The sequence below is a fragment of the Apteryx mantelli genome, chromosome 16 (assembly GCF_036417845.1).
Source record: "Apteryx mantelli isolate bAptMan1 chromosome 16, bAptMan1.hap1, whole genome shotgun sequence".
In the NCBI taxonomy this organism is placed as follows: Eukaryota; Metazoa; Chordata; class Aves; order Apterygiformes; family Apterygidae; genus Apteryx; species Apteryx mantelli.
Window position 1 is genome coordinate 2,242,640 of NC_089993.1, and position 23,305 is coordinate 2,265,944.

The 23,305-nt window shown below is 41.5% G+C and overlaps 1 protein-coding gene across 1 annotated transcript in view; it reads right to left on the bottom strand.

Annotated features, from left to right (window-relative positions):
• Positions 1 to 23,305, bottom strand: part of RAB40C (RAB40C, member RAS oncogene family) — a 39,565-nt gene that overhangs the window by 8,362 nt on the left and 7,898 nt on the right. The window contains exons 3-4 of the mRNA XM_067306361.1: positions 10,666 to 10,726; positions 8,356 to 8,416 (exon numbers count right to left, since the gene is read on the bottom strand). Coding sequence (XP_067162462.1) covers positions 8,356 to 8,416; positions 10,666 to 10,726 — 122 coding nt within the window. The remainder of the gene's footprint in view (positions 1 to 8,355; positions 8,417 to 10,665; positions 10,727 to 23,305) is intronic.

Genomic DNA, 23,305 nt, shown 5'->3' on the forward strand with positions numbered 1-23,305 from the left:
CTCATAAGTTCACGAAAAATGATCAGAAAAATGAGATTTAAAGTACACTGGAAAGAAACACTGGGGCATTTGAACCCTCATAATAATGCCATGTCTTAGGTTGGCACTTAAAACATTCCCATCATTTGGGAAAACAGTCTTTCTTCAAGCTATACTGGCACACCCAGCATACGTGATTTTGTTTCCCATTTTTTCAAAACCTCTCTCAGAGCAAGCAGCTCTTACAAAGCCTGCCCAGTTTCTATAGTTTCTTTTAATCTTGGTCAAAAAGAGTTCTGACTCCCAAATGTTAGCCTCCTCCTTCCTGTACAGCACTCCCATTCCATGCAGTTGGCTTTCTAACTGAAGCTTGGCCATTTTGGCCTCATTGCCCTTCTAATATCTACTCGTTTGCATTTGTGCCATTTGCAGAAAGGATGAAACATACCAAGAGAAGGGGAAAAGGTAAGAAAGGTAAATCTTGCATGGTGGGTTGTTTTTCATTTTTGATAGCCCAACATGAAAAACAAGCACTTCAAAGTTTTGGTTTAAGGCTATTCTGAGTGACTTGACAATAAGTTTTCACGCAAGTAGTAAGCAAGTAGATTATCCATATGTGTATATGGTGGGGGGAGCAGACTGATCTTAGGTTTCTTCCAGGGAAAGCTTAGAGCTCATTCATGTCCCATAATTTTTTGGGCTGTCATTTCTAAAACAGTTAAAATAAGACTTTATACTCAAAAAGAATTGGAGGGTGGGGTTTTTTGGAGGAAAGAATTTTGATTTCTTCTAGGTCTAGGTAGGCAAAAGAGTAGGAAATAATAATTATTCTTTGTTTAAAAAACAAATCAAAAACCCCCCTGCAAAACCAAAAATAGTACTTTTCAAGAACCCAATCACAAACTACCCACTACCAGGTTACATCATGTTTTAGGTGTGTTTTGCAAACGGAGATACTGAGCTTTATTTTCATTTTTGCTATATGAGTTTTGACCTCTAGCTTCCAAGGCTGCACATGTGAATGAAAAGCTCCAGTCTGCTTGATGTTACTGAAAGAGTGCATGACAGCCAGGGAATAACAAAACAGAAAGAGCTTGATGATCCCCTTCCAAGACATAAACAAACTGTGAACAAGTTAAATGAAGTCTACTTGATTTCTGGACTGACGTTCCTTTAGCCAACAGAAACAGACTCAAGACCTAGTTTGTCAAGCCTGCTTCTGCCAGAAATATGCTCTAGGAGAAAAGCATCTTTAAGCATGCTGGCAAGTGCACCCTAAGATCTCCTTAAAGAGGAATAAGGATAAAACATCAGCAAAAACGCAACATCAAGTTCTCAGCAGCAAGGTGGAAGTGAAGACGATACTTTCTAAATGCAAGAAAAGACACACCGTCTCCCCAAGTTTACCCTCCAAAGTCAGAACACAGCTCCATGCACACACATTTAGAATTAAAATTCTCAGGTCAAACTTTCCAAAGATCAGGAAACACCAAGGCCAAGCTGTCTAAAACCTTGATTCTGTCCCCATCTTTCCCAGCACGGGTATTAAGACCAGCTTTATATTTACTCAACATGAGATGGATGAAGCAGCCTTAAAAAACTCTCTCCAATGTGTGGCATTGCCAGATGCTTTGTACTTCTTCCAAACAATACAGGTATGCTCCAGACACCACATTTCTATATGACACATCCCAAATACACTTTGTCATTACTACTTTCTCTCCTAGAGAGAACAGTACACAGACATGCATGCAGACAGGGAATTGGCTCCATCTCTCCTGACAATTCCAACTAGGATCTGCCTTTTTTTCCACTTAAAAAAAAAAAATTGGAATAATGTGCTTGAAATTTTAATTAACCATAAAAATGAACATTTCCATTTGCACCCTAAATGGTTCTCTTTCCAAAAGCCTAGATCACTGTGACCACCATAATTATCTCCATACCTCTCAAGTAATATTTGGTTTCACAAAACAACTTTCAAGTGTTTGGCACCCCAATCTCCCCTAGTTTCCATAGCATAGAGAAGTGAAAGGCTCTACCCAAACTTTACAAGCAAGTTCTCAAATCTAGGTTATTCTAGAGCCCCCACCAATTTAACTCATCAACAGCTCAAGCATTCTTTCTTCCTCTTCTCCCCAACCTGTCTACAGGCTTCTGCGTTAGGAGACTGGACTCATCACTAAACTGTTCTCAAGTCTTTTGACACCTAATTTTCAAAGTTCATTTCCACTCTGAATTGAACACTAAATTTGTTCAATTCCATACCACTACCTGTACATCAACACAAGCCTAAGCATAACAGCAGTGGAAATTTCCATATATGTGCTGCCTCACACAATGAACAAGTAATACAAAAGATCATCTGTTATTGTATGAAGCAGCACATATGGACACTTACTTTGACAAAAGTTAAACTTGTATTCAGCAGTAGCTTACAGAGATCTGTCTGCATAGCCAAGGGGGGGAAGTTGAATCACGTCCCTGAGACTGCTTTCAGCTTGCTGCAGGTGCTCAAATTGGATTTACCCGGATCTTGCTCATGGGGCAATTACACCCTGCTGCCAGATAATTTCCTAACAGCATAACATATTGGGAGGTTTATTTATCATTCAGCTCTCAGTAAACAGCTTGACAGGCAGGGGCTGACTCTTCCAGCAGCTGAACAACCTCCATGGAAGTGACATGACACAGCTAAGTGTTTGCAGCAACTGAAAAAGCTGTAAGGGGTACAGCAAAGAGTACATCTCAAGAGCCTCCCGAGTTGCCAAAAATGCCATCACCTCCCTGCACACTACGAAGCCCTGAACAGGACAAACAGCAACTTTTCAGATCAGCCACCTAAGCAGAACTCAACAGTATTTGTTATTCTGTTAGGGCTGCAGCTCTGGTATAAGATGGAAGAATTTTTGAATGCTGGTTATGTCTTTCTATAGATGGTCTGAAACAATTCATGAAGAATTTAAGTTTCTGTATATCACACTGGCTGTGAAATGATGGTAGGCCATGTTTCAAGAACCGGTTTAAGTCACCAGCACATGAGGACATCAGCAATGATTAACCCTAGACTAGAAAACACCATCATGATCTTCCTTCTCCCCTCCATCATGACTGCTGGAATAGCTGGCATTTGCTCTTAGCAGCTGTAAAAGCCACAATTGCATGCGACAGTCGAGAGATCAGTGTACCAGTCCTGCTTGCAGGTATGGCCAAGTAGAAAAGGTCAAAGAGCAACAATAAGAGAGCAAAACAAAAGACTTCTGAAGCACCTTTAAGCTCAACTAAATACCTTTCACCATATGCTACACTGCAACAATTAAGATAAACTCTTTTGAAATATGGCAGCCCCTAAAGTTTCAGGTATTTCTTTACTCTTGTAAAGATCAAGAACAAATGCCACTTCCCAACTAACATTTGAATTTTTAAGGGGCTGATTTAGCATCATGCAGTTCTTGCACACAAGTGAAAGGGGACCAAAACTTCCCAACTGTTGCAGGACCCAGCATGTATCTCACAAAAGGGATATTGCAATCAGCTGCAAAGATGCAAGGTCCAGTTCCTCATTTTACAGTAGCAAGAGACATTCGTTGCTTGCTACCCATCACTATTAGATCAGAACCTTAAAACAGAAGCCAGGCTAGCTGACTCTTTCTGCTGAAGAAAGCATTACTTTGAAAATGCTCTCCTTCCTCCCATTCGTATGGCAAATAAGCTGTCTGCACTCTCTGGAAAGATACCAGTGTACTGAAGTACCACCACTACTGCAAATTTGGAAACACAAGAGATATGAGACACCAAAACAATTCTGAAGACTGAAGTACTACAGACTCCCCTAGATTGTTCTGCAGGTAACAATACTGCTGGATTTCCACCTCTACCCTCCTCTGCCCCTCCAGTCAGGTTGATTTGGCCTCCATACTCTTCCCCTCACCCTCAGTGCCTAGAGGTCAGTGCTGCTATCCCCAGAAAGCATTCCTCCTCCTCTGCCCCAAATAGAGATCCTGAAGCAATGCTGCCAGGACCTGCTGGCCTAACACACTCCTAAAAGGGAAGGGATAATGAAAGCTGTTGTGCTAGAAGGGGGGAAACCTCAAACCCCAGGGAAGCAAGGAGAGAAAAGGAGGGAGGTCTCAGTCACATCAGTATGCTACAAGCCTCCTCCTTGAACCAAAGAGCTCATGCATCCCTGAAGAAGTTATCACTTAGGCATGGCAGGGAGGGAGAGCAAGAAAGATCTGTGATCCTCGTGACAAGCCCCTGAAACCCAAGTGATACCCTGTGATTCTACAAACCTGCTGAACACTCTTAATAATTTAATACTGCTTTATCTATAGCATAAAAGAAGCACATATCCCATGCTAGCCCCTTACTAGAGCATATGCATTCACATTTTGGAAATTCTTTCCAGTAGTACTACAACACCAGCACTTACAATGCAAGAATTGCACACTGCCAAGCACAAATAGTAATTCAAGGCCACAGGAGATCACTACACACTTACAAACTGTCCCATGGCAGCTTTTGTCCGAAGAGCCCACAGGCAAGATTCTCTAAAGGACCTTATACGCTGATGGGATTTCTGGTCCTGAACCGAGTCCAAGATTTTGGCCTCAGTTTTTGCAGACAATTCTGTGCTGTGCTCTCCAGTTACGCATTTTAAAGTGAACGTTACTCTCTTCACTGGGGACCAAAAATACCAAGGCATTGTGACACATGGTGACTATTTAAAAAGAGAAATAGTTTGCAAGTGTGGATGCACTGAAAGATTTACATCTGTCTAGAAATTGAAATGGAGCTGTGAGGCATTTATACTGCATACAGTGCTTCCACTGGATTCCTACAGCCTGTCTCTCTTGACACATTGATGCTGGATGCCAGAAGGTGTCATGTATCTGTCTGATCTAAAGTTTGAAATGGACTGCTTATATCTTTCTTCCTCAAGATGAGGTTCTTGATAGTTTCTTTACTTGGGACAGCAACATCTTGCCCTTCCATTCTACTCATCAGCGTTGCTTTAGAAAAATCTCGCTTTAAAGTCTCTGAAAAAGCTTGCCTTGCTCATCTTATCTGCTTATCTCCCACAAGGAACCTGTGTAAAAGAGAGATGTTCACAATAAACCTCAACAGCCAACTTGACGGAGGGGTCTTTAATGTGAATGATTTAATACTGAATGCCAGGGTATGCAAAGACCTTCCAGACATCTGCTGCTCACTTCTGCAGAAAAGCAGGTTTTCCTCAAGTCTGCCAGGTCCCAGCATTCTGCTTGTGTCAAAAATCCCTTTTCCAAACTAGTTTTGTGATGCCTCAATCTTGATCTGCTAAAACAGTCAACCTTCACCCTCAAAAACAGCAAAATAGCCCTAAACAGTGAGCTTGCCCTGTAGAAGGAGTTCCCAAGTGAAAAATCACTACTGCTCTCTGAACAGTATTCTTGAGATGAGCATTGCACTGTGAAAAGTAGGTGCTTTTTGTAGGCTAATGACTAGAATTCAGGTTCAGTCCTCACCGGGTGACTGGAAGTAAAAGTTAGATCCATTTTGGTATCAGATGATCTGGCTCCCATGTGGCAATACATTAATATTCCTATATTAGTGGGAATACAAATGTTGTCTCTGTAACTTTTTCTTCACAACACTTCCTGAAAGAGGAAAGTATCTTAATTTAAACTCTTAATGGTTAACCAAAGCAAGACGACTGTTTATTTTTTAATAGTAGATGCCTATGGGCACTGCAAGAATGGGCTTCAATGCCTTCAGTTATTTTCAGCATCCAGAAACTAACTACTTCTGGCATAACATTAGCTTCGCAATACTGCCCTTCCTCTGATTGAAAGCTGCCATTTAGCAGGTCTGTGATACAGTTTTTTCATCGATAGCGTAAAGACAACTTAGCCCAGTGTGGTCTCAGGGGAAAAAAGAGATAAAATGCTACTGAGTTGTCCGTTTCTTCAAGGTATTTTTAATGCTGTGTTTCTACTGAAATTTCTGCCTCAGCTATTCACTTTCTTCTCTCCTATCTTGTTATCATCTGACTTCAAGACTTCTGCTGTAGGAAGCCCGATACAAATCCAGGTGGAGAAAAGGGAAACAGTTTGTTTAACCCTTATAAGCCAAAGGCTAAGGAAGAATAAATACAGCAGAGAAGAGAGGTGCCAGGGAGGGGAAAAGCTCTTTTTAAAGCACTGGGTGATATTTGTACAAGAATAACTTGGTATAAACTGGCCATGAGCACCTTTAAGCTGAAAGCTATCGAAAGTGTCCTACTGAGCAGAGGACTGAGACTGTATGAACTGGACTTCCCATAAGGAGTACAAGGAGGAGCTTTAAGAATGAATTCAAAATTTGAGTTTCTGAAGAGGACTTTCACAGGTTGCCCATGAGAGCAAGGGCCTGGCCTCAGGAACCTGATGGGCCTTTAGAGGGGTCGAGTGAGAATAGGGTAAGAATATCTGAATAGTGAGTACTTAATAAAATACACAAAGCAGCTGCATGGTGTGACAAGTGGCTTGAACTGAGGGAAGCACACCTGACTCCCCTCCCCACTTTATTGTTTCTCAAGTGTAATGGTAAGAATTGAATCCTCTAAAGGAAACGCTAGAGAGATTGCCAAGAGAAGAAACTGTCTCCTAGCAGGGACCAGACCTTCTTTGGAGTTTTCCTTTTTCCCCACAGCAGTCACTTTTTGCCCAGTCTGTGGCTACTCCATCCCATGTGAAAGGACTTTCCTTGAGCACCTCGACGCATTCCCCAATTGCCCATTTTTTTTGCAGACTCCATACTGCTTCCCTGAGTAAATAGCTATGTGTTTTCACAAGTGAATACCTTGAGCAGGGACATCTTCTTGAAAATGTCAGAAGTAAAATAGCTTCACTGTCCCAGTGAAGATGAGTGGTTCCAAATGAGGACCAGTCCACTCTTTCAACCAAAGAAAAGTATTTTCATCACTGTTCCTCTCACACCTGCCCTAGGTCTTTGTCTGGCAGCAGCAGCTAGGAATTCTATCACGTGGTGCAGGCTCCACTGGGTTAAGTTTTACCAAGACGCAGCCTTTGCTCCAAGGAGCTCACAGTCTACACAAAGGGGAGAAAGTCTTTTGTACAGCAGTCTGGAAGAGCAGGTCATGCTGGAGACTGAGGTAAAAGGGGTCAGACGATACTACTAGACACACTGCAGTTGGGAGCCTGCCCTCTCTTCACTTTCTACTCCTGGTTTGATTCAGGCATCCGACCACAGCGGTTTCTCACTGACCAAAGCTAAATTATGAGGCCATCAGAATACCACACTGATCAACTCTGTTCATTTATAACTGATAAGGGATAGGGCATGGTCTCAAGCAAAGGGATATATTAGTATTGAAGCTCTAGAGTTTTCTGAAATATAGTATGGGTAGAGGGAAGTTTGTCTTTAAACTCATGCATTGGATGGAACATCTAAGTTGAGGCCTACGTACTCTCCCATTGCACACCAACACTCCTGTGCCTTGCACTCCTGCAATAACCAGGAAGTTGGCCTCAGCTTCAAAAAAAGCTGCCTCAAAGCCATCCACAACACCAGAGATGTGCACAAGCAAGAATAAATGAGACACTGTAGGAGGTATCAGCAGCACATCCCAGTCTAAGCGATCTCATGTCTAAAGCACAAGTAAATTTGCAGGAAGTCTTTTTTAAGTTCATTTAACTTAAGAAGACTTTATCCTAGAGGCCCCCCATCATGTTACTAAAAGGATGACATTAGCACAGCAAGAAAGGATTACTAACAGCAATTTTTCAGAAGAACCACAAGATATTTCTGATATTCAGAATCTAGTCTCTATTCTGGAGCAGGGCCCAAAGGAGATGTTCAAAATTTAATGCTCTGTTTCATGTTTTAAAGAATGCACTTTAAAATCCAACTCAGCTGCTCTAGTTTCACGTCTGTATCAAACATGCAAGCTGGAGAAGCCCTATTTTTGGAACTGACTTGAATGCAACACAGACTGGAAGAATTCCATTGGGAAAGCTGCTGTCATATTTAAACAAATCTGACAAACCTCAGAAAGCATGAATCCCCACATTAAAGCGAAGGCAGATCTAGAGTGAGAATTGCCTTGTCCTCTATAATCTTTGTTTTCTCAGCCCCTAGTCTAGAAACTAATATTGAATTTAGTCTGTAATAGACCTTTTCTGTAGCAAAGTCTGTCACTCTCCCTCCCCTCTCTCCCACTGTTTCATAAAACAGAGTACTAGGCAGAAAAAAATATATAGTGCGTTAACATAGTTCCCATCCTTCTGATGCTTGATGCATTCTTCTTCAGAGCTCTTAACTACAGAGTGAAAGATTTTTACAGTCAGAAGAAAAAGCAAATATCCCCTATCAGAACACTGACAGCAAGCTTACCTGGGCTCCTCTAGAGTAGGATCTGAAAATGGTACAAAATCTTCCTTGCCCTGATGTGTCCCTGTAACAAAGAAAATTAAAGTTACAGCTATGAACGCTAAAGAATCAAATCCCGTACCACACATCTCCTGTTGGACTAAAAACCAAGCAGTGTCAGCCTCATTAGACCTTTGGAACATGCATGATACCAGAACTGCTCTGCAAGGTATTTTCAGGAAAAATTTGAAGATATTCCTTGGGTGCATTGCCACTTTTCTTTTCAGTATGATGCATCCCAGAGTTCCTCCCTGTCATCATGTTTCCCATGGAGCAGGCACAAACAAGATCACTCGGCACTACCTTAGGATGTGCCAAGATGCAAGTCATTTCATTTCCTTGGGCAAAGGATCTTTTATCTAGTTCTCTATAGTCCACTGGCAGTTCAAAAAAAATCAGGATGAGACCACAAATCTTTCCTAGTCATAGTTAAAAGCTAACCTAACATAAAATGAACATAATGATTGAAGACAGGAGAAGTTTTCTTGCACTGGCTAGTTTCACTTACTTTTCCAAACAAGTTTTAACTGAATATGAAAGGAAGTGCCTTTATATCTAAACCTCCTTGACAGACCTAGTCTGGCATACCCTACACAGAGCTCAGGAACAGTACTAGGGAAGTACTGCTCACTGGGACAAGGGGCTTTACAAACACTAACCTATGTCCTGGCTGCCACTCGTGATATAGTACAAGTAAGCTTGATCACATTACTAACATTTCTCAGTGCCCGTGGGAACATCAGGGACAGTAAGCCAGAGCACAGCACTCTGATCTGAGCAGTATACACTGATATGTAATCCAGATTCAGGTTCATCAGCAAAAATGTTATGATGTTTGTTACGATGTGTCCATTTGATTCTGGTCCAGTGAAGACATGTTAATAACCACAGAGAGGGCTGGTCAATCCCACAGACGGATTTGCAGCAGCTATATGAAAAAATGCAGCAATCACAAGCTTCAAGACAGCCCCGCTTTCAGATCTAAAGTTTTCAAGGGTCATATTATTGGTCATGGACTTCAATCTAACAGTCTGTGCTCAAACCATCTTCTCCCACTAACAAACAAATATTGGGTTGGATGAGGAAAGAAATGTTAAGAGTAATCATTAAGTAAAATAAAATCATTAAGACATCATAAAATGATGTAAGCATCTCAGGGAAGGTTACGTGCAGGTTCTCCAACTTAAGTAGTACAGTACAAAAAGAAAATGGCTTCAAGATAGAAGCAAGAGGTGACTACACAGAGAGTTGAAATGTTAAAATAGGCATCTTACAAGAGAAACAAAAGAATATGATAAGAACCACATAGAAAAATACAAATTAGAAGAGAAAATTTAGCCATTTCTCTTCTTTCATAACAAAAATGAGGACATTCAACTGAGAGCAGATGTATAATTAAACCACGAGTCTGTACATTGCCAAAGTCAGTCATCGAGGCCAAGAACCCGGTACTCATTCACTACTTAACAATTCATACAGATATTCCAGTTGATACAAGTGTTGAAGTGTTGAAATTTAACTTCATGTTCAAGGGCCTATGTCATCACCTATCAGATCAGGATGAAACCCAGAATAAGATCTGGCTGTCTCGCCTCTCTCATCTACAGGACTCTAGTGGCAGCTTCTCAGCAGTTTAAACCACAGACAGAAAGCTGGCCAGAAGGACTCTGGGTCTCCTGCCTCTGCCAGCATGGGAAGGAGGAGTCACAGTTCACCTGAAGCATTCTCGCATCTCCATCCCAGTGTCAGGCCACTCCAGTAAATCCTGCTCTCCAGGGATTTACTGTAGTCTGTGACACTAACTGTGAGGTCGAATCATTGTGCTGCTTATGTTAGAATTTTCTACCCAAGTCATTGAGAAATATCCAGACTTCTGTAGGGACAAACAAACAACTTCACACACTTTTCTCCTCCTTTCCTATTCTCTCATACATATTTCTCTTCCTAGGTGATAAGGAAAGTCCAGTACTACTGCCAGAATAGTACTGCTTCCCCAGTGATTGAGAGCTGTATGCGAATACAATCAGGTACAGCTGAGAAAGACTGAAATAGGACCATTCTGGCAAAGAGGACAGCATGCTGTTTGTGCTGCTCATTAACGGAAGGAGGTTTGATTTGCCAGAATAACTCACTGAGAAGAAAAGCTAGTAAGCCTCACTGCATGACCAGGCGATGTTCCGCATTCTCCACAGTTCAATACAGTATCGCACTAGCGATACTCCTCTGCTCACTGATGCTGGTCCTATAGTGAATACAGTTTAAAAACAAACTCACCAGAGTTCCAGCTTGACCCTTCTGCCATCTAGCAAGATAGTAGTGGTCTTGTAGTCAATTCCTGAAAGAAAACCAACAAAAAGCTGAGCAAACACTGAGCAGGTCTTCAGAGACTGGCAAGAAATCGGCTTTGCCCACCCAGATCCACCATTTAACTCTTACTGAAAATGCGGTTTTCTCCAGAAACCTGCAGTAGAGCAAGAGGGAGAAGTGGTACAAAGATTTGATAAAACAGAAATAGAACTCTGCTTCAAACTAAAGAGCACTCTTGTGGAGCTCTTTCCCTCCTCCCTGAAAACATAGTTAACCCCTAGATTGCCTCTTTCTTTTGCAGTCTTGGATAAAGCCTGTTAAGACTCCATCTCTAGAAGATTCACTGTTTTGTAATGCTGTCACTTTGGATAGTGCTAAGTTACACACTTTTGGGGGATTAGCTAGAGAGATGAAAAACGTAGAAGTTTCTCTGATAAGTTAGTCTCTGCAAACCAAGCATCTTTGAATGAACATCACCTCCTGAAACATTCAGAGGACATTTTGGAAGGTGGTGATACTGAAAGCCTGCCAGAGTACACGATTTCTTCTTTCCAACTATGGGACAGGATAGAAATTGAAAATTCAGAAATGCTTTTCTGCTATACTTGTTAAGGAAATAAAATAATAATAATAAAAAAGCAAATTCAAGTTTACTTCACTAAAAGAGATCTCAGACTTGGTGGTAAAACAGCACTGATGCAAATTTCACTAAATTTTGGAAGAACAGTATCTTCCTGTATATCACATACACCCATTCTCTAGGATCCTGCAGCACATGACAACACGTACTGCCAAATTACACAGCCCACAGTCAGCATGAGAACGAAGTTCCAAAAAGCAGAGAGGGGTGAGCCCAGAAACTCCCTTTGCTAAGTGCTCTATCAAGTCAGGGGCACGGTCCACTACCTCCACGCTTCATTTCTTTTCTTACAGAGAAAACTGTTTGAGGAGTTTCACATCAGGGTCACAAAGGTCTATGAATAGTCAGGAAGCAAAGGCTGATGCAACTCAGCACTGTGTTTTTACTTTTACAGTTGCAGATCAAAACTAGTGAAAGGTTCAAGCAACAGCCTGTTAGAAGCCTCTTCTGTTTGGAGGCATGGGAAGGAAGGGCTGGGCAAGGGAGGAGGAAGGGTGGTATCCATTCAAAACTTCAAGAAAAGCATGTGCATCTTGGCTTGGTTTAAAAGGTGGCATCATTCAGAATGCGACACGATTTCACTAGTTCTCTTTGTGCTTAAAGACCAGAGGAAGATTTGTTGCACTCAGTATCCAGTGGGGACAAGAGACAGCCATGTAAACCATTAATAATTTAGTCACTCAAAATGGAAAGTTCTTAGTCCAAGATAAACCATCGGATGCATATCATACAGGAGTCAAACAAGGCAGTAAGCACTCCTCCTTTGCCAGGAGCTGAGCAAGCAGCATAAGACACTGTTTTTCACAGAGCCACAGTATCAGGAGACCATACCTCCCCCCCCCCCCCAAACTGCAATATTAGACTGTGCTAACAAATGACTCATTCGCACAAAAGGTGTCCAGGATCTTCATATAAACAAAAAGTTTGTTAGAGACTGTCAACAGACTCTCTCTCATAATTAAGGCAGAGAAGAAAAAAAAATTTAAAGAAAGCAACTTCACTTCCAAGTAACACGTCTAAACTAAGCTGAACGTGCTGTTCACCCTCAGCTGAGGCACAGACAGGAAAGAGCCCAGCAGCACCTCCGATCCCCTTCCCCACAAAGCCGAGGTTAGAGAATAAGACAAGGAGCGGGCAGGTGGCCAGGCAAACTAGCTTCCCGGGGAGCTCAATTTAATAGGCTGCCAGTGTATAGAAGTTGGTTAAACAAGGCAAAAAGCATCATTCCTAGGCAGCCACTGGAAAGCGTAAACTAGTTTACAGTCTTCAATAAAGCAGAATGCCTTCCCTCCAATTAGATCAACTCTGTTTTCCCCTCTCACCACTAGATATCAAACCTTGAATTTATATCAAAAGCCCACCACTGTGTTACCAACCGTATTTCCTTTCTCCTACAAGTACAACACTGCCCCAATAACCTAACAGACAAGTTTGTCAATAAAGCAAATGGATTTTTTCTGAGTCATCAGCAGGAGCTTCCTGTTATTGAAAAACAAATTGGATTTTAGCCTTCACAGGGTGCTATAAAAAGCAATAAAGATAATTATCTTGACTTCCAACCATTTCCAGGGCTTTATCACAGAAAATGGATAGTTTACATTTTATCTTCCTCCAGAGACGAGTGAATGATCTGTATTTATTTTCATACAGATATAAATCTCCACTGTCCCAAGGGACAGCAGGCAGCACCACTGCATTAGTGGAAGCAAGCCTATTTCACAACCAAAGGATGGACACTGGGATGAAGCACCCCCCCCCCCCCAAAACAAACCAACCAACCACGCTTCCTTTTTCCCTCCCCTGTCCCCATTCCAGAACCAGAATTACTCCACAGCACGAGCTTTTAAGGAAAGGGCTAATTATTCTTCACAACTGCATAGAGGAGCAGAACAGTTCCAGGCTGCACATACCAAGGCCCTGCTCAACACACTTACGTGGATGTTTTTACTCTTTCCTATCTGAAATCAACTGCATGCAGAGAGCTCACACAATTGTGAAAGTTGCAATTTAAAGCTAAGAGACATTACTTCTATTTTAATCACATTAACAGATTCTTTAGCTGTAGCCCAGTATGTACCAGCCATTTACCCCCACCACGCAGAGCATCAGTCTGCAGCAGACAGATAAGCCAAGCGGCCACGATCGCTTTCCTGGACCTGCCTTTAGCGGCTCCACAGTTTAGCCCTGGCTGTTCTTTTGTCCCAGGGATTTTAGAGCAGAGTCACAGCGCAGCCACTTCACCTTCAGCAGCCACTAGGTGCCACTATGGTACAGAAGCTTTTGGCAGCGTGACAGCCTCTCGCCATGCCGCTGCTTTTCCATCCTGCAACAAAGCTGCTCTTTTGTCTTTTCATTTAAGGCAGCTCAGAAGCTGACGAATTCAGGGAAGTTTCAATTTAATTTCTGCAGCTGACAGGGTTTCCCCCTACCTGAAGATCACCTCTGCTCGCAGCAGAGTACAGCTCATTTCAGAAGTGACATTTCATCTCAGCCGGAACAAGCTTTGATCCTCCACAAAAAGATGCACTGCTGCACACCCCATGCCCGATACTTCTACAGCATATTGCAGCATCAGCAAGGCAGTCAATCTGCTGCCAGCGGCTGCTTCGGAGCCCTGCCCGGCCCTCGGGGCGCGCAGCACTAAGGGGAAAAAGCAAACAGCCATGTTTAAAGCTTATTATATTTTATCAGCTGATCTCTTTCTTGACCAATATCTAGTTTGATGTAACAAAATGAATAAAGCTGGGAAAACAAGTCTGGGCTGCTCGCTCTAGTTTAGCGCTCAGTCCAACTCCTCTGCTATTTTTTCCAGTTCCACTTTAGACTCCTGCTTACACTGATGCCATCTAAACTTATTTTTTGAGCAGTAAGTCTACTTGGTAGAGAGTACTACGTAAAGTACAAAGTAGTTGTTGTCACCAACCCTGATGTCAGGCACTCAATTCCCCTTTGCAGAGTTAGGTTTCACGTGAACTAGTACTATAATCATTCCCATCTCCAGAAAATGCAAAAAATTTCTTTTGACAACTGATATACGGAAAAACCTTAGAAACCAAGCCATTTCCCCATGGGAATATGTAGCATGTATTACAAGAACCTTTTATCTATTCCAAATTACTAATTTAGAGCACAAGATACTTCCTATCGATAGTTATACGGACTCAAAAAACCTTAGGATTAGTTAAAATTTGGCCTTCCACCTGAAAGACTGTACCTATCTTAACTGGGAAATAAAACCGCTTCAAGAATAACGTCACTTTGTTTGGAAAATTTGGTACTGCTTTGTAATCAGGCTGTCAGTCTCTTTCCCACTTAGGAATTCACTGCTCAGGGAGAGGCAGCCTAACACTCTTGTTGAGTCCTTAAGAGCTGTTTGTCCTACCAGCAGGAACCACAGCCAAAACTGAGGAGGCAGCAGACAAGCAGATACACAGATCAAGAAGTCACACCGAAGAAGGTAGAAAGAAAACAGGGATATATATTTAATGCTACTCTTACCCTTTGAATAGGGCAAAGCCTCCCTCAGAAAAATTGGCTTTAAATAGTTTAAATGAACATGGTCCTATAAATATTTATTGCTGTAAGCACAATAGTTTCTTGACTTTATGTGCATTTTTGTTTTAAAGACAAGTAAGGAGACGATTTCGCATTTACAGATTCTTGAGCCTGATTCTGACCTAATGCCTGTAGAGGAGATGAGAAGGATCTCCTTCCCTTAAGCAGGCAGTTTTTGAACAAAATTGCTTCAGCTCTTCTACTCAACAGTAAGAGCATGTGTATTTTTCCTCCTTAGGATTTCAAATAAGATTCTCAGTTAGTGATGGGATTTCAGAGAGCACAGACAGCTGGGAAGCTGCTAGAAGCAATACTGCATTTTAGTTTCTAGTTTTAGTCCAAATCAACTGTCCTCCTCCAGAAAGGCTCTAATAAGCCAATCCCCCCAAATTAATGGCTCCACTATTCCTGTGTAAATATACATATCACAAGGCTACAACTGGGAGGAGTCCCATTACAGAGGGATGAAGGGGCTTGCCTAATGTTAGAATGAGTCATCAGCAGGTTTTTCTGGAAACTTTCTCAAAGTCTATGCTCAACTATGCTGGCAACAACATCTCAAGTTTGCATCTGCAGTGTCTTTGAGAAGAATGCAATTTATCAACAAATCTGGGGTAGAAGACACTCCGGGTGACATTCGGAAATCTCTTTACAAAAAGAGAAAAGGCACTCAAGGGAGACACTGATATATTTTTAAGGCAAGCTTGCTTTCCTTCCTAGAGCTACTCTAGTTATCACTTCAAGTCATTTACAGTTTGTGTGAATCACAGGTTGACCAAAGTTGCTTTTGCCATTTCATTTCTTAAATGGATTGCTTCGTATTCTTGGGAGCCCCGAATTCATTGCCTGCTTTTCTGTTAGTTCACCCACAAAAAACACTGATACACATCATGTGAACTTCATTAAAAATATAAGCAGTTTCCCCCAGCTTACAGATGTGCTCTGCATAATGCCAGCTCAGTTTTTTCTTTTTTTTAATTAAACAGGGTTGAATTCATTTATACTTCAAAAGAGAAGTCGTCTAACTCATTAAGGGTGATATTATATATGGTAAATAGTCAAAACTTCTGACGTGTACAATAACGAGCCAAGGACAATCCTTCACTCAATGCATTATATAAATAAGAAAATAAGGTAAGTTAAGTAACCCTACCCTCCTCATTCAGCCCTAGACTAGATGTTATCTTTTACTTTTCTGCTTTCTAAGCCTCCTAAGCACCAACAAGTATCTTGCACTGGGACAAAGCAGAGCCTGAACTGCATAGCTTGGACATTCAAAGGAGCAACATTCACTTGTGCGTGTTTGAGAGATGTGATCCACATCTTTGGTAGGAATGCTTGTTTGTATGCACTGCTGAAAATCCTCTCCTTTTTCCTCCACAAAGGACTTATCTTGAATCCAGCTGAAAGGTTTGTATAAGTAAATAAGAAAAATCCCAAACAAGCTACGAATCTATGCAAAAAGCAGTACAATGATTGCACCTCTGCTTATATAAACAGACTACGTAGCTGAAGTGTTCCTCTGCTCTGGTAAGTTCAGCCTAAAGCAGTTAGTGTAGAACTTAATTTATCCCAAATGCCAGTTATCAGCTGAGAAGCATCCAAAGATAACTCTATTCCAACAAGAGCCTGGATGTTACAGATGTTAACTAAAATATTCTTAGCCACGAATGACAAAGCTTAGTTTTAAAATTCAAAACTCAGCCCCTTTGAGCAGCAGGCGGTGAACCGGGGAGACAAGGCAAGCCACCATGCAAGGCTGAACGGCTTCTCCTTCAGAAAGGAAGGGCCTCCATGGCATGCCACCTACACAGGCGAGAGTTGCCAGTAATAACAGCAGACATCAAATTTACACTGCCTAACCAAAGTTCTCCTTTGGGCAAGTTTATACCTAAAAGCAATAACCATTTCCAACTGGACCACAGTACCTCCCCCCACCTGACAGCTGTGCGCCCAAAGGGCTGGTACACCGGTTGGTTTGCCACAGACAAATTATTCAGATTACCCCCCCCACCACCACCTCTGCCTACTGAAGAGGAAGAAAACAGAAGAAATAACAATCCGGCCAGGCCCATTCTCAAAGAAAAGCAAAAAAAGAACAAGCAAAGCTAAAGAAGCAATGGGAGATCACTGCAGGCCACAAAATTGAGCCAAGAGATAGGTACAGTAGCTCCATATCTGCAGCGTGACCTGACAGCAGACCAGCTCTAGAATAAAAGCAGCATTTCCACTTGGAGGCGTCCAGATGGAGTGGGGGGAGAAGGGAGGAACAGACAAAATCACCCCCCAGAAAACCGAACAAACCAAACCAAACAAAACCAAAAACCCCCACACTACTCGAACCTCCCAAAATAACTATCAAAACATACTTACTAGCATAACTGATAGCAGGAATTTGGACAGCAAGGAACCCAGGCACTTGACATATTGGCTAATAAAGCAACATAAACAAGTTTCTCTACTAGCACAAACCCTCTCAATCACTTTATTTCTGGGTAGAGCTGCCCCCTCCCAAAAAAACCCCAAAACAAATAAACAAAACCCCCCACCACATAACCACTTTGCATTATCACCAAGTAGCGTTCTTGGCACACTTTTTCTAGTGCCCAGCTTTATGGATGTACCAATAAATACATACAAGGTAAGGAAAAGAGGAACAGAGCTACTCAAGAACAATGTTTGCTTCTCAAGAGCATTTCATTACATTTTTCTTTGATACAGACAGCATCCATACAAAGTGATTGCTTTTTCCACAGATTCTTTAGTCAAACTAAAAAAAGACTATCTGGGACTCATCTTCTTGCAGAACAGTTATTCCACAAAAATTTTATATACTTTAAAAACATCCTGCACCTTCTCATTTAAGAATGTTTATGGTGATATGGTCAATAAATTATCCACCTACAGTTACTGAATCCAGCAGCCAAATTACTCCAAGTGCCAGTCAGGAGGCATTAAGAGTGTAGTTCAAAATGCCTTATTTTTAGGCTCCTTCTACTTGTGCTTTTGTGTGCCTTCCCTAAACTGAAGAAAGGACAGTCAGGGGCTAAAGACAGATATCAGAATTGTTTGCTTGTGGATAAACAGCAATATTGAACCAGGCTGTCATTTCATTTCTAGTCAAATGAGGCAGGTAAGTACAAAAATGCAGCATGTCAGAGGGCCCTTGTAAGCTGTTGAATATACATTCAAACAACCAGGTTAATAGTTTAAAAGTTTTACACTATGGTATGCAACAACCAAATGAATTAGTCCAACATCAAAATTCTCTCCTTGCCAGGAGGGCAGCTGCTGAGGCCAGTAATGAGATAATGTGTGCACCAAAGATGCAGATATTTAGATTCTCTTGACTCAGGTAACTTAAGGAACAGGCAGTAGCATCAGTATTAGAAGACAAAATGAGTGCATTAATCTGTACTACAATTCCTCCTATTAACTTAGAGAAGTAGCCACTTTCTCCATTATCAGTAAGTGGTACTAAGTCTCAGAAAAATGTGGTATGAGCACATAAACATTAGCTTCTGAAAAAAGTTAATTTTATCTGTTTGAATAGATAAAATAACTGATGAAGTTAATCTGACCTTAAAAAGCGTGTACAACAATCTAGCTACTCATCTCAAAGCTGTAAGCCACAGGGAAAAAAAAAAAAATCTCCCAAACAACATATAAGCTTATCAGTTAGACTCATGCATTCAATTACCTAGTCTTTAGAGAGACAGACAACGAATTATCTTCACCAACAACAGGGGTCAACAGAGCATAGGTTTTAAAATAAAGATGGATTCATCTCAGGTCTGTGCTTTTGCTAGTGTTAACATTTACCTCAGCAGTACTATTTCTTTGTTTTAAGCATGATAAAGTTCCCAAATAGGATCATAACAGAACTATCCCAGTTAGTGCCTGGAAAGCTGGGGAGCACTCATTTTTACCACTACACTACTATACTGCAAACCAGTTAAGAAGCAACTTTGCGAACAAGAACACAAAGGTCTCAGTTCTTACTTGGCATCTGGGTGATCCCTCCTGGCACATCGTATTGGCTTCTATCTTCTACACAATCTCTCCTGTAACCACCTGTCCTAGTGGTCATCACTGCATGCTCAGAGCAGCAAATACAAAATCCATTCCTGCTGCACATCTCAACGGGAAATAACAAGGATCTTCAGAACATTTAACCGTTAAGGAGTTCCACTGAAGAACTGCACTGCGGAGACATTTCAACTCTTTCTTTTGAGCCTAAGGAGGCAGCCCTAGCTACCCGCAGCCAGTCATGAGTCCATGCTCCAGAAGGAAGCCCGGTGCCTCATGCTAGATGACTTCGGTGGGAAGGAGCTAAGTACTTGTTAGCTATGCAGGACTGAACAAGCTGCCCAGTACCTAGTACAAGGAGACGGACTGAAATGCAGCGAGAACAAGTACACATAATGACTTCAAATCACCCAGATCCGTGGACTTCTTTTGAAGAATGTACTCTGTCTTCCACTCATACCCACCTCATTTCAGCTGTTTGTTTTAGACTTAGATTGAAATTCTGGGATACAAAAGCTGCTTATTTTGGTATTTGTTCCAGGCATCATCATTTACTACTAAGGGCTCATGGGCAGAGGCGGACATCATACAAATAACTGTTTGTTTGGTTTTGTAAATAGCAGAAGTAAAATATATATTCAGAACCCTCTAAGAAGTTCAGATTTGCAGAATACTTCATTTGTCAGCTGCCTGCTCCACAATTCAGCAGAGCGAACTTCAGCAGCTATGGTCCTCAGACACAGTGGAACTTTGTTCTCTGCTCATTTAAGGATGGCAACCGCATCTGAAAACTGTGTTTGGAGCCAGGAGCAAATCTGTTCCGAAAGCTCAAACAATTTCAGCAGACACCCAAGAAGCCACAGAAAGAGTCAAGAGTCAGTCCAGAATTGGGAATGTTAAGTGGATTTGTTCTTTAGAAGAAAATCAAGATTGATTTTATGCACAGAAGCTACTACAAACAAAAGAGTTTCTTCATGCTTTGCAGTTCAGATCTCCATAAAAACTATACAGCTGCACTCAAAAACAAAGGCAGCCTATGAGGGGAAAAAAAAATCATGGGGCACCATAACGATCTTCATTGTTGCTGGATTACCATACAAACACAAAGATCTACTCACAGACAAAAAAAATTCAGAAAGGTCTAAATAATTGTATAAAATACCTTCAAAATCCTAGCATTTCAGAATTTAACATTCCACATTTACATCTCTAAACACTGTACATGTTAATATGTGGGAAACACTGGCTTTACAGAGTCAGAGCTTCACAGCATCAATATCAGCCCGACACACACATCAGAACTGAACACACTGCCTTGCTTTGCAGGCTTGCATCAGATTCATTTCAAGACCACAGATAAGGCTGCATGCCTATTTTTGAATGCTGCAGTGGCTCGACTCATTCTGAACGTGGAGGCAGTCTCCAATTACCTGACACACACGCAAGTTCACAAAGGTGCTCCTAGTGTCCAAAATCAGCTGCTGAAAGCCAGTTTGCATTTCCAAGTTTTGCCATTTAAACGGTCACATTGCAACACCACAGCATTTATGCAAATAGTAAAAAACAAACAAACAAAAAAAAACCCCACACCACCACACAGCCATCCTGAGCTTGACACTATACATCCAAACTCCCAGGAAAAAAAGGCTGCAGCATTTCAGTTGGGCTTAGAAGGGTTAATAAGCATCATGTGTCTGGCACACATACTTACAGAGCTCCTAGAACAGAGAGACTAGTCACCATGACAACTTTAACTGCATACTGGAAGCCCAACTCTTCAGTTCTATTCTCACAGCACCTCTAGCGAGTCCCACAGTTGGAAAGGAATCACTCCAAGTTGGAAGCATGAAGACCGATGCTAATTTCACATTTCAGTGAACTATTTCCACTTATGACAACAGATCTCAAGGGACTTGACCTACAACATATAGCTGCCTGCACTCAAAATCCATCCTGGCCCTTAAATGAACGACTGCTACTATTAGCAAAGCGAGTATCTTTCTATTCACCCTTATGAAACACAAAGCTTTGCAGAAGCATCACAACGGTTCTTAACAGCCTTGATTCACGCTTCCAAACATTTTGCTCTCCACGAGAGCCAAAGCCTCCTGAGGTCCTCCTTTTGACCTACAGCTGTTGCAGGATAAAGAATTAATTCCAGCTACCTTTGCTGGAAACAAAACGAAACGTACGTAGTCTTGTTAAAAAAGCAGCACTGACAAACTAGAGATACTGTCTGAAGGGCAGAGGGTAAAGAAAAAAAGGCAACAATTTGCGCGGTGAGAAATCCAGCTTGAGACAACGGATATCCTATTACTAAACTGCAATTCTTAAACATTTTTGTTGCTGTTACCTGGAGAAAGCCAGCGTTTTATAATTTAAAAACAGACATAAAAAACCCATACTGGATTTTAACCCTGTACTACAGATAACACCTATGAGAACACAAGCACGACTCAAAGAGGCATTTTACAGCAAATGTACATTTGCTAGCATTTACAGCGAGCAACAAAGATGAGGCGCTCTGGTTAGGTGTGATCAACCCTGCACGATTTCATCTCCTCGGGTCTCAGCACAGAGACTACCTGCTAATTGTATCCTGTAGGGATTTTCACACCAAGTTACTTAGCAGCTTCTCACTGTATGGAAAATAAGTGAACAGTTCTTGGGACAACAAAGAAATAATTTAGGATTAAGCAAACAGGACAGGCAAAACAGTTATTTCACACATTGTATCTACTCAGTTTTCCTGTCCACTCAACCCCCAAAACCACAGGCAAAATGGACTACACCCTTCTCCTGTTAAAAACCTGTAAAAAGGAAATACAAGATGGAAGGATTTCTCTGAACATGATTGGGGAGTGGGGGGTGAGGTGCAGAAAGCAACCATTTGCAGAGACAGGCAAGTGGTACAATAAAAAAACCCACAAAAATTGGCCAAGAAAAATGGAAGCTGGTATAGAACATAAGTCAAAACGATATCCTTTTAAAGAAAATGCACTTTTTTTAATTGAGTGAAGCATTATTCTAGAGATGCGCAGCACCTTTCATTAAATTGTCAGTTAAATATAGCCTTTCAATATTTCCTTCTGTCTGCCTTCTCCTTGCCATTAATGACTTAAAAACATATTTTGTTAGAATCACATGAGGATTTTTGTCTAAATACAGTGGCTTATCCTGAAATGGCTATAGCACTGCACAACACATACAGGATATTAATCACTTTATTGGTTATCTTTATAAGAGAACAGGTGCCCAAGTTTTAATGATAAAATACTATCTGATTTTCTAATGGGGTGGTAGAGAGGAGGCAAAGAGAAAGTAGAAATTGAGGGACAAAGCTCAAAAAGTTAGGACTGTTCTCAATAAACAGAAACATCATATGAGCAAACTGTATTTCAGAATTCATGTTATAACTTTACTATTACTAGAATTTTTGCAGGAATAAACAGACCTTGGGGCAGGGGGGGAAGAGCGGGGGGAAGGGGAAGAAGGGGGAACCAGAACTGAGCCTCAGTCCTCTGTGCCCCAAGGAAATCTTCTTTCGCAGTCTTAGCTTCAGATGAGTCCCAACTCGCACCAAAATATTTAGCAAAATGGAACAGAAGGCTTGAAGATTTCTCACATCAGAGCTTCTTTCCTCTTCCTCAGCGTGAAATCAAATTAAAACCTGTATGACATGATGCTTCTGTATCACTGCTCATTTAGTGACAAGTCTGGGATGTCAGAGGAAGATGAGGGGTAGAGGTAGAGTTATCAGGGAAATAAAAAAAAAAGAAAAGAGCAAGGTCATAGGATCCCAGCACTCAGACCTAAGCTTTTAGCACAGCTATTTGCCAGTGCAACAGAAAGATGCTCTGCTCTTCACAGAGGAAGGAGGCAGCTTGAGGAAAACATGCCAGGGAGCAGCTGGTAACAGAAGCTGATGGAGAGGGGGAGGAGGAGGAGACATTTTGCATGGGCTTTCATATGCAGTTTATACACCAAAATCAACAGAAGTGGACAATGTCATCTAAGGATCCAGATAAAGCTAAACCTACTTGTTTTTAAAAACAAAAACTTGAACAATAAAGAGAAGCTTTTAATTCCAGTTATTAGAAGAACATTTTGCCCATTTCAGATTTATGGCACTCAGTCCATATCGCCTTCATGGACTTATGGCTGAGCTACATGTAAACAGCCATATAAAAGCAAGGCTACACTGGATTATCACACTTAACCAACTCCAGAGAACATTAAGAACAACTCCCCAGCTTAAAAAACAAGAAACAACAGAAACTACAGTCAGTTCACCTGGAAGGTTATACGCATGCAATAACCTAAGTTGCTGTCCAACCTTAACCCTCACTGACTTGAGGGCTGAAGACATCAAGAGCTGCCAGG